Raw genomic sequence first — 10,251 nt, 5'->3', positions numbered from 1 at the left:
ATGGAGGAGTGTCTGGAAGGAAGAAAATGATAGATACATGATAAAAAATAAATAAATAAATAAAATAAAAAAAATTTTCCTAATTATACTCCTTTAGTCCTCGCGTACCTATTAATTTTTATTAGTTTCTTCTTTTTATATATTAGCTTTTTTTAGGTAGTTTTATCGTGCACGAAGATCGATTGTTGCTCACATAAAATATATTTCGATAAACAAATTTCTCTGTTCTTCAAATTTTATTGTCATGAATCAATTTTGAAAGTTGCACACGAGATTGAGTTTCCATCTTAAAAAATTAATCTTTCTAGAGGAGTAGCTCAAACCCTTATGTATTGAATACTTTATTTTTATTTCGATGTGAGATTCTAACATTTACATACTTCCGCAAGATGATAACTCGTTTGAGCATACATAACCTAAAATAAGTTGACTCGTTGGAGTTTTAGATAGATTCAATTACTCGTTTGAATTTAATGAACTTTGACATCATATTAAACAACCCATATATGTTAATATTTTTATCTTTAATCAATGTTGAGTACTACTCATAATATGTTATACATATGTTTTATTTAGAATGCGTTTGATTGTCAATATTTTTCATAAAAAAACGTGTTTTTTCACGCAAATTCTTACTTTTGAACTGTTTGATTGCCATTTTTTTTATGGAAAACATTTTTCTACTTTTGATCATATAACCATATTTTCCTCAAAATTAAGAAAAATATATTCTTTAGGAGGAATATAATTTTATTTTTCAAGGAACTCGCTCTCTTTTTCTCTCTCTAATCTATTCACTCTCTCTCCACTACTCACCAATAAAAAATAGATAAACATAATATTTTCTAGGTTAAAAATTAAATCAATCAAATACATTTAATTGTCAATTTCAATGCAAATAGGTTCTAGGCAATTGAATAACCTAAAATTTATTTTCTTTCCATGCAAATTTTATACTTGCAATCAAAAGCACCCTTAGTATTTTGGGACCCTCTAAAAAAGAAAAATGCAGAAACCAACCAATACTAATTAAGTTGATAATTCTCCCCTGATCGTAGGGCTGTGAGCAGACACACCTACTTTCCAACCTGCTTCCTCTATGTGCAGCATGACACCTTGCTGCGCTTAATTAGTTCTCAATCCTAATCACTATGTGATTAATGCTCCACTCTAATATTGCTAAATTAGTGCTTAATCTTAATCATTCTATATTAATTAATTCGAAAGGGTGACTAATTTTCACTATATAAACTGAACTTCTTGACTAGCTAGCCAAGAGCCTAGGAAGCTAGATACCTATATCCTCTATCTTTCAGTATTCTAATTATATACAAGAAACAGCAAGCTGGTAAAGTGTTGCGACATGCAGCAAAACTAGTCTTCTTTCTTTATGTTAATTTATATGCTCTCTATGTTAATATTTCCTACTTGTTTGGAACAGGTTAAATTAATTTAATTTCTGACTCTGTGAATCACTCTTCAGGTAGTCATGCAGACTTTGATTGTTGTCATTTTTGCCTCTCTGTTTTTCATTGGAACTATTCATGAAGCCCATGCACAAATGCTCCCTGTAGCAAGTCGTCGGTTTCTTAGTGAAGTTGATCCTCATCGAGCTGTTCCTGATGGTCCGAATAGATGTACTAGTTGTCATCATTATCATACATATGGTCAAAAGGCTCCTCCTCGTGATTTGGATCTTTCCGAATCTTATGGCCCGCCACGTTCCTAAAGGCGATAGCCTCTACAACTGTTGCTGTCATGTGTGATAAGGATGTGTTTGATTGGAAATAATGTGGAACTAACATGTATAGTGGCCAAAAGAGTAGTAATTTATGGTCATGGAAGTTTCACAGAGTTTGAAGTAGGATGAGTCTGTAATAATAAGGTTTCTTGTTTGTGTGTAACAGCAAAATCTAGTGTGTTAATTTACGTTAATTGTTGAGGCCATGAAAGTTTCAGAAAGTTTATTACATGTACATGTTCGGTTCAACCAATAAGTTCACAAGCTGAGATGTGGGAAGAATTAATATATATAAAGTTTGATTGATTTACGAACACAGTATCCTGCACTAATCAAAGGATGTTATATATATATATATATATATTAAACCTATATTCTTTTGTAGGAATAAATGTTTGTTTTTATTTATCATTTGATTTGATGTGACAGAAAACATAAAATTATGCAGATGTGTGGATATGTACCTAAACATAATTCGATTGTGCCATTGGTTAATAAAATCCTTGCATGTAGTGGTACAATGACGAGGGTGCTGCTTTATTTTCTTTATTAATTTAGTTTAGGACCCAAAGTTCACTACAAAGCCAATTATCGTCAAAGTCTACAACCCTAGTTATGTAGGATGATAAAAAAGCATGATCACTGCCTCCTGAAAATCCTTGGTGAGGCGAGAGACCAGAAGTGCTTTTCATCCCGTTGACATCCCTATAATTAAACCCTTTTTCTTTTACGTTTATCCAATTATTAAACCTTTCGCCACCATCTCACAATCCCTTGCACTTAATATCAACTATAAGTATAGTCGTATACTGAGGTTTTTCAATGCTTTCAATTCTGCATTATATATGGTTAGTAAACTTAGTGTTTGTTTAGCTCACGTTTATAAACTATTATAAAAACTATCCAAATATTTCAAGAAACTCACAATATTATCCAACTTATCATCATCATTCTTTTCTATCTATTTATAAACACTTCCCAAACATTCTATTAATTCTTAAGCATTACCCTTAGTGACATTGAAGAGCATCACCAATTCACCATACGTCAATTTGAGGTCCAACTATTTTTGACCCACCTTGAATATTGTTACTTATAAGCGTTCTAATTGTTAAGGGATAAAAATCTCACATCTATTAAATACTAAAATATTGACCAACTTAAAAAGATATTGGACTCCTCATTTTAATAAAATTGACCTTATTAAGATAGACTCCAAATCCTAACATGGTATCATATCTCATTAAGTTCCAACGAACGATTTGATCTTGATCATAAGTCTCAATTAATGAACAACGAATTGCAAGATTGGTCCGCTCAAACGAGCCATCATCTTGCATGTGCATGTTAAGGAATAAAAATCTCACATCGGTTAAATACTGAAATATTGACCAACTTAAAAAGATATTGGACTAATCCTCTTAATAAGGTTGACTTTATTAAGATGGAATCCAAATCTTAACACTGGTATGACTTCCATTTTGCGTGTTTAACTATTAAAATGTTTTAAGAATCCGTAGAGATACCAACAAATGTTTTTACCATGTCATTGAGCCTATTGAGCGAGTCAAAGAAAAAGTTCAATAAATCAGTGTACAGGGGAAGCAAAGAAGATCACAACAAAATATACCAAAAAACCAGCTAAAAGAATTCCAGCGTATACGTAATTCTGTGAAGAATGCACAGGGAATTTATACTCGATACTGCAGCATTTCATTTTCTCCCTTTCACTGCTCAAAACGTGGTCTACATACCTGTACAGCAGGCATTAAAATTAATATCAAATGATTCTACAAGGAGAAAAAGAAACTGCACAAATGGCAAGCAAACTCGGTGTGTGTTTGTGCCCCTTCAATTTTGAAAATGTATTATGGAATAATAGATTGATAGAGAATATGAGGTTAAAAAAGAAGGAAATGTTTTTGGTTTGTGTGTAATATTATTTTAACGAAGAATGTGTGATTAAAAATGACTACTGTAGAAAAATAATGTAAAAAAATGGGTGACAAACAGGGGCTTACTGTTGGGTGAAGATTGAGCTTTGAAGAATCTCTGAACTGTTTAAGTGGGCTTCTTGTAACCGATGATCATACAGCAAGGAAGAGAGATCTACAAGCTGTTCCTCAAGGCTCTGAAGGTAAAACGTACAAATAATTGGATAAAAAATTGATCAGCAAGAAAAATATGATGCTCGATGAAATTATTCATATAAGCTCACGCACTTACATCCAAGTACTTTTCCAATCGTTCGACTAATTCATGAGGGAATGGCTCTGGCAAGTTGGTTGTTTTCTTGTAGAACTTTTCCAACCATAGCTCAGTACTTGACTTGTTCTTTTTACCTTTCACTGGTTCGCCCAGAGGCGTTTTTAGATAGTCAGCAGTGAAGGCTTGGACGGCCTGGCAAGTATATCGGTAAGTAGGAGCTTTAAAGCAAAGCAAATTGGCTGAATGATTATTAAATCACCTCTGATGTATCTCTAATTCGGTGAAGAGCGGAATCAACAAGCGAATATATTGTGTTCCTCTGCATAATAACATGGCAGTGAAAACCCAAACCACGTAAATACTCAAAATATACTAATCATTGTGTTAAGGCTGTATTTAATATAAAATTCAGTATTTAGTTTAAAATTGTTTCACCATATCAACATCTGATATCTTGATTCAAATCCACGCAACATTACCAAAGATGTGGGGGGGGAGGAAAAAGGGTGCATGAGAAGAAAAGAAACAGTAATGGAGATTTTACCAGAGCAACATCCCGAAGCATTTGACTAATTTGGGAAGTATTTGAAAATGGTCCAAATGGATGGCAACCAACAGCCAGAAGCCAATTCACCACAGGTCTTTCATGCACGTGAGAGGCTTTTTCATAAGGTGCACTTAATCCACCCACAACAGAAGCCAATCCAGCCAATATATGGCGCTGAACTTGCGATGGGATAGCATGTCTTCTCTCTATTTCTGAAACATAACTGTCACAGACAACCCAGAAGGATGCTCAAAATTTACACGAAGGAAATATCAAAGAACATGATATTTATATATCCAAGTAAGAGAAGCATGCTTACTAGTATAATCCAATATGATAGTAGGCCAAAGTGTTGTAAAGACTGAATAACGACCATAAATAAAAAACAGAATTTGGGGTAACAAAGCTATGACTGGTGACAAACTGAACTAATAAACAACGTAAGCTGTAATTTCAGTAGAAGTTGAATTGGAAACAGATAAAGGATCGACATAGTGGATAAACACCATACTCGCATAGAAAGTCCTCTTAAGAATTCGGACCACTTCATTACCAAATGGCGGTATAAAGCGATATGTACCACCCTTAACATATTAAGTGTATAAGAAAATTGAATAGTGAATTATGTAGCACAAATGTAACCTCAGGATAAACTTAATTATTGTTGGCAACCAAACTCGTACTAAAAATATGTGAATCTTACTATTCTCATGACAATAAATTGTAGATGTAAAAGATTAAACTGGGAAATTATATCAAAAATTAAGCCAGTACAAGATGAAAGCAAAGAAGTTGTAAGCATAGCTACCTCAATGGTATCTTTTCACTTTGGTGCTGAAGCACAATAACTACATCATTGCTTGTCCATACAAGACTATCATCCTCCATCATAAGGTGTTCATCCACATCAGCAAGTGATAGAACAAAGCTGCACAATAAGGAGACTGATGGTCATCTACAATCTACTCCACGAGATATATCTTCACAAGAATTAAAAAAGGATAACAATAATTAACCATCGTCATTATCAATTGAGTTTCCGAATGAAGTGGTTGGCCAACGAATGTGTGGAGCCTGATAGCTCACTCAATTGTGGGTTGACTGCCTTACCATTGACCAAGTACATATCTCAATCTGGAAAAACTGTTTAAGTAGCTCTGGAATCAGATATATAGATAGGGGTACTCACACTGGAACGACCCTAGTTCCATAAGTACGATACAGATCCCCTTGTTTCTTCTTTTCTGTTCTCCTTTTCTTATCATTCCCACGTTGAGAGCTATAGGATGCCCAGAGAGGTTTATGCTTTAATATTGAATCACCTACACCATCAGTCTCGTCCATCCAGTTCTGGAAACATAAACTAAATTCAGAAAAGAGAAGAACTGGCTAAGGAGAAAGAAAAAAGATTACAAACACACCAATGTGACGCAAACTCATAAAGATACGCCTGAAAGAAACTTTCTGATGGACAGTTGCCTAGCAACTCAGAATATTTCATGATACAAGCAGTAAAACCAACCTGGCGAAGGAAAAATTTACTTGAAAGGGATGGATCGGACACCTCAAGTAAACCGGCAGCAAGCACATCAGCAGATCTTTCCATCTCCTGCAATTAGCATTATAAAGTTTTGAACATTGTTCATAGAAATTGATGCCTTGTTCAATAATGTAAGTAAAAAAGAAAATTGCAAATCACTCGAAGTTTCAGGTGGAAGAAAATGAACATCAAATAAGTGGTTAGCCATAGAACATCATTATTCTCCCAATATGGTTTTGAATTGAAAAGCACCTCCTTAACTATAGCACCATCCAAATATGTCTTCGTGTGAACATGGAAGCGTCCATCCTTCTTGGTTTCTTGAAGGGAATGTCCTCTCATGGCTTTCGAAACAGCAATAGCCAACTTTTCATGGCGATGTAATGCATGTGTACCCCCAACAATTACTACTTCCTGTCCTTGGTGTACCATTTTCTTAACCTGAAGTGTATTATGTAATGCAAAACATAAGCCACAAGAGTGTTATTGCTACAAGAATTTCTTGGATGAGTACATATGTGAATAATAAGCCTACATTATTTGCTGTCTAAATAATGAATAAACCATAAAATCAACATGAAATGTAGACATTATCAGACCTCAGCCTCAATTGCTTCAATATTTATACTGTAATTGTGACTTTTCTCCATGATATAATATCTATTATGATTTTGAAGGACAATGATTGGTATAAGCAACCTAGTTGTCATATCAACGGTTTCATACCTGGAACACACAAGACAACAAAATTATCAACTGAAGACAATGTTAGGAACCATTCTTTAGAACCACCGACATGGGGCAAAAAGGAAAAATAAACGTTTATGGTAAGGACATGAAGATACGAAAGGTATAAATATAGTGTTGCCAGAAAGTTGATGTAATTAGATACAACAAAATTACAAGAAATTTTTTTACTGAAACAACATTGAAGGAAGAAAATAATAGCTTTCTCATGCACCATAAATATAGTATTAAACAGTCTGTGGGGAAATTGCTGAATAAAGAGTTCGAATCATCAATGTACATTAAGTCAGTCATATACGTTGATAAAATGAATGAAAATATCGTACAGATATGTAATTTACAATGCACCCTGCACATGGGGGGAAAGCAGAATGACCCAAATTTTAGTCACCATGTAAAAGATGAACGTACCTAACATCTGGGGCTATAACATGCTCTACTGTGGTTGCAATAACAGAAGCGAGTTCTCCAATAAAAATATCAGGCACTGACTGCTCACTTCCTGCAACCAATCTAGGTAAAAATACATTTTGTAATCGAGGCAATGTTTTAGGATTGACACTTCCTTCTTCAGTTTCAATCTTCCCATATGTGCAAGGTCCCGCGGAGAGGTCAACCACTACAAATCTTAATTTCACACAAAAAAAAAAATAATAATAATAATAATAAAAGAAAATGTAAAATAAAAAATCAACAAGTCAATTGACTCTATCCACTTTAAATGGTTGAAATTATGACATGGTAAATGCTACAGGACGCATAAGCACAAATATCGAGCTACCGAGCCAAAAAGGTCTCCCTCAATGATATTTATCAAATGAAGGAAAACAATACAAAAAAGAGGCTAGATCATGTAAAAGAGAAATTCAAAATATATTTTAAATCAATTGCCAAATATGTTTTCCATCTTTTGTAATCCTAAAAGGCATTTCTGCCCAATGTCAAGAATTCAAGACTTGCCCGGTAATTTACAGGTTCCACGACATTATTAAGAATGAAATGGCAGTCCTGGAGTCTTTGCTAAATAAATAAGTGTTGATCAAAAAATTTCTTTTTCTTACTTTATCCCCATTATTTTCCCTTGCTTTGTTCTGATTCAGTATATAACCTTTCTGCTTTCCCTCCCATTCACCACTCTAATATTTGGAAATATTAATGTGTTAACTATTTTTAAGCACAGACAGAAAGTCTAAAGCTTTCTTTTCAATTAGAGAAGGATGGTCGAAAAAAACAACACAATTTCCACCAAAAGTTAATGTAACACGTAATGCCAGCTGGAAAGAGTAATAGATGTGAGGATCCTATTTTGAAGTGGTTCCCATGGTCAGGAACCAAGATCTTTTTGAGGAACATCAAATTAACAAAAAGCTACTTTAACATAATAATGTTAAACAAACAATTACTACGACATGCACAAATATCTTTCCAGTATGAATAAAATTGGCTACATAGTAAGGGCTCTTCAACTATACGAGTAGGATGCAAGGAAGTTTTGAAATGCCAGAAAAGTTATAATATATTCCAATGACATATAGAGTCAAAATTGTACTGAATCTTCCATAGATAAGCCCAATTAGCTATACCTGCCAGATCCAAGCCAGATCTGAGATGCACCTCCTCCATTATAACGATATCGATATATGTAATCCCCCTCTTGTTTCTTAATTTCCTCGTCATTTAGTTGCGTGATTCTGCCATACATTAAACTTTCAAGGTCAAGTTCCTTGTTCCTGGGATCTATTCGCACCTGACAATAAGCACAAGGTAAATTAGCCCATTAAGTGTTTCAGAGAAATTACAAACTACAAGAAGTTTATGGACTATAGGATTCAATTTCCAGATGAAATACAGAACACAACATTTGCATATTATATCCTTTTATGAAACATTATCGGGAACTATCAGGACGAATAAAGGTTACCTTATCAAAATTAACAACAAAGATTGCAGTTGGCAAAGGTCTGTCCATTTCTTCCATGGAATATCCTGCATTTTCCATGTCAAATAGATAGGAATAAAGCTTCTGAAACTCCGGCTCAACAGTTGTCGCTTCTACCTCAAATAAAGGAACTTCTCTTCCAAAATTAGCCTGTAAGCCATAAGGTCAATGAAAATTTCATTCAAACGCTAGAAAGCCAGTCACTCTCTAGGGGGATCAAGACCAGCATTTGGAATTGGAATAAACTAAATTATGTCACCTCTCTAGCAGTGCCAGTGGGAACCATGGCTGATTTCAGTATTTTCTCCAGTGCTATCAATTCCGGCTGCCCAGCCTGCAGTGAGAAGTGAAATAAGATCTTGTGAAAGTAATTGAAGTTAAAAAGTTGTCTTCCCATCTTTTTTTCTTCAGCATGTTACCTATCAGAGGAATCAACATTTCTCAGTTTTCTTATAAGGATGGTATCTTGCTTTTGGCTTATATTTTTATCTTGTTCATCACTATCACTACTATATCGGTGGAAAGGATCAATCTTTGCCTAGTCAAACCAGCAAATACTACTAATAAAACTGGAAAAAATAAAAAATATTACTCATTGTCACCGTATGAATAATTATATCATTATTCAGGCACTTCCAAAGGGTAAAATATGATGAAATCTGGGAGAAAATGGCAGCATCCTCAAGCATACTGAGAGAACTAGATTAAGCAACAAGCATAGAAATCTCGGAGAAAATAAGAAGAAGCTTACTGGAAATGCATTAAATACAATGCGATGCTCAATATCAAGTGGCTGGCCTGTTTCTAAGCATGAGGGTCTGTGAGATGGAAAGCTTACTCTCAAAAATTCCTCCAGTTTTTGAGAATCTATAGAATACCTATAGCCTCCATCGCCATTGAAGCCAATAAGGACTACATTAACTTCGAGAGGAACTTGAAATGGAACCTGCAATAGAGAAAATATAGTGTAATAAGACATCCAGACCAATCTGGTACATCATAAAAACAGAAAAATCTTAGAGCAATCAATCCATATCCATGTCACAAGTGAATGAGAGAACATTTTTCAAAATCAAAGAAAAAATAAACGTGTCATGTCCTCAAAACATTATACATGATGAAACAAAAACCGATGGGATTCAAAAACAAGTTCTACATTAATGTGATTGTTGAGAAGCCATGCATAACTCAATCAAAATGCAGGGTGGAAAAATGAACGAAAAATTGAAAGAGTGAAAACAGTTATGAGTCAAGTACATTTCAAGAATGAATAATAAAAATAGAAAATGGCATTTCCAATAATTTGGTAACGAATATTGTTGGGTTTTGATACCCAATAAATCTCGGGCTATAATGTTAATGTGGGAATATATATTTCCTAGGCCTAAGCCGATAAATGAAATAATTATCAACAACCAAGTCCAAAGATCTATCCGATCCATTTATATTGCCTCTAGGATGGCTTTGAATCTTTGCCCATTTATCATTAGTATTGGTCCAATTAAAAGCCTAATTGATGGGGACATCTA

General features: G+C 34.3%; 1 protein-coding gene and 1 long non-coding RNA gene across 3 annotated transcripts in view; one reads left to right on the top strand and one right to left on the bottom strand.

Moving 5' to 3' along the window:
• Window positions 1-1,272: 1,272 nt before the first annotated feature.
• LOC111388287 lies at window positions 1,273-2,051 on the top strand. The gene is made up of 2 exons (XR_002701543.1): window positions 1,273-1,348; window positions 1,484-2,051. It is a non-coding gene; the product is annotated as an uncharacterized LOC111388287 (long non-coding RNA).
• A 1,137-nt stretch (window positions 2,052-3,188) lies between these two features.
• LOC111388286 overlaps window positions 3,189-10,251 on the bottom strand; it is an 11,872-nt gene continuing 4,809 nt past the window's right edge. The window contains exons 2-16 of one of the 2 annotated variants that reach the window (XM_023012970.1): window positions 9,474-9,668; window positions 8,982-9,056; window positions 8,705-8,872; window positions 8,367-8,530; window positions 7,195-7,410; window positions 6,636-6,762; window positions 6,289-6,477; window positions 6,019-6,105; window positions 5,686-5,846; window positions 5,305-5,424; window positions 4,494-4,719; window positions 4,209-4,268; window positions 3,968-4,141; window positions 3,763-3,872; window positions 3,189-3,495 (exon numbers count right to left, since the gene is read on the bottom strand). In XM_023012970.1, the coding sequence (XP_022868738.1) occupies window positions 3,330-3,495; window positions 3,763-3,872; window positions 3,968-4,141; window positions 4,209-4,268; window positions 4,494-4,719; window positions 5,305-5,424; window positions 5,686-5,846; window positions 6,019-6,105; window positions 6,289-6,477; window positions 6,636-6,762; window positions 7,195-7,410; window positions 8,367-8,530; window positions 8,705-8,872; window positions 8,982-9,056; window positions 9,474-9,668 (2,238 nt within the window). In that variant the 3' untranslated portion in view covers window positions 3,189-3,329. The remainder of the gene's footprint in view (window positions 3,496-3,762; window positions 3,873-3,967; window positions 4,142-4,208; window positions 4,269-4,493; window positions 4,720-5,304; window positions 5,425-5,685; window positions 5,847-6,018; window positions 6,106-6,288; window positions 6,478-6,635; window positions 6,763-7,194; window positions 7,411-8,366; window positions 8,531-8,704; window positions 8,873-8,981; window positions 9,057-9,473; window positions 9,669-10,251) is intronic. The other variant, XM_023012971.1, reaches the window with a different exon arrangement.

The sequence above is a fragment of the Olea europaea genome, unplaced genomic scaffold, assembly GCF_002742605.1.
Source record: "Olea europaea var. sylvestris unplaced genomic scaffold, O_europaea_v1 scaffold481, whole genome shotgun sequence".
In the NCBI taxonomy this organism is placed as follows: domain Eukaryota; kingdom Viridiplantae; phylum Streptophyta; class Magnoliopsida; order Lamiales; family Oleaceae; genus Olea; species Olea europaea.
The sequence above is the reverse complement of the archived record's forward strand: the minus strand, read 5'-3'. Positions and strand labels throughout refer to the sequence as shown.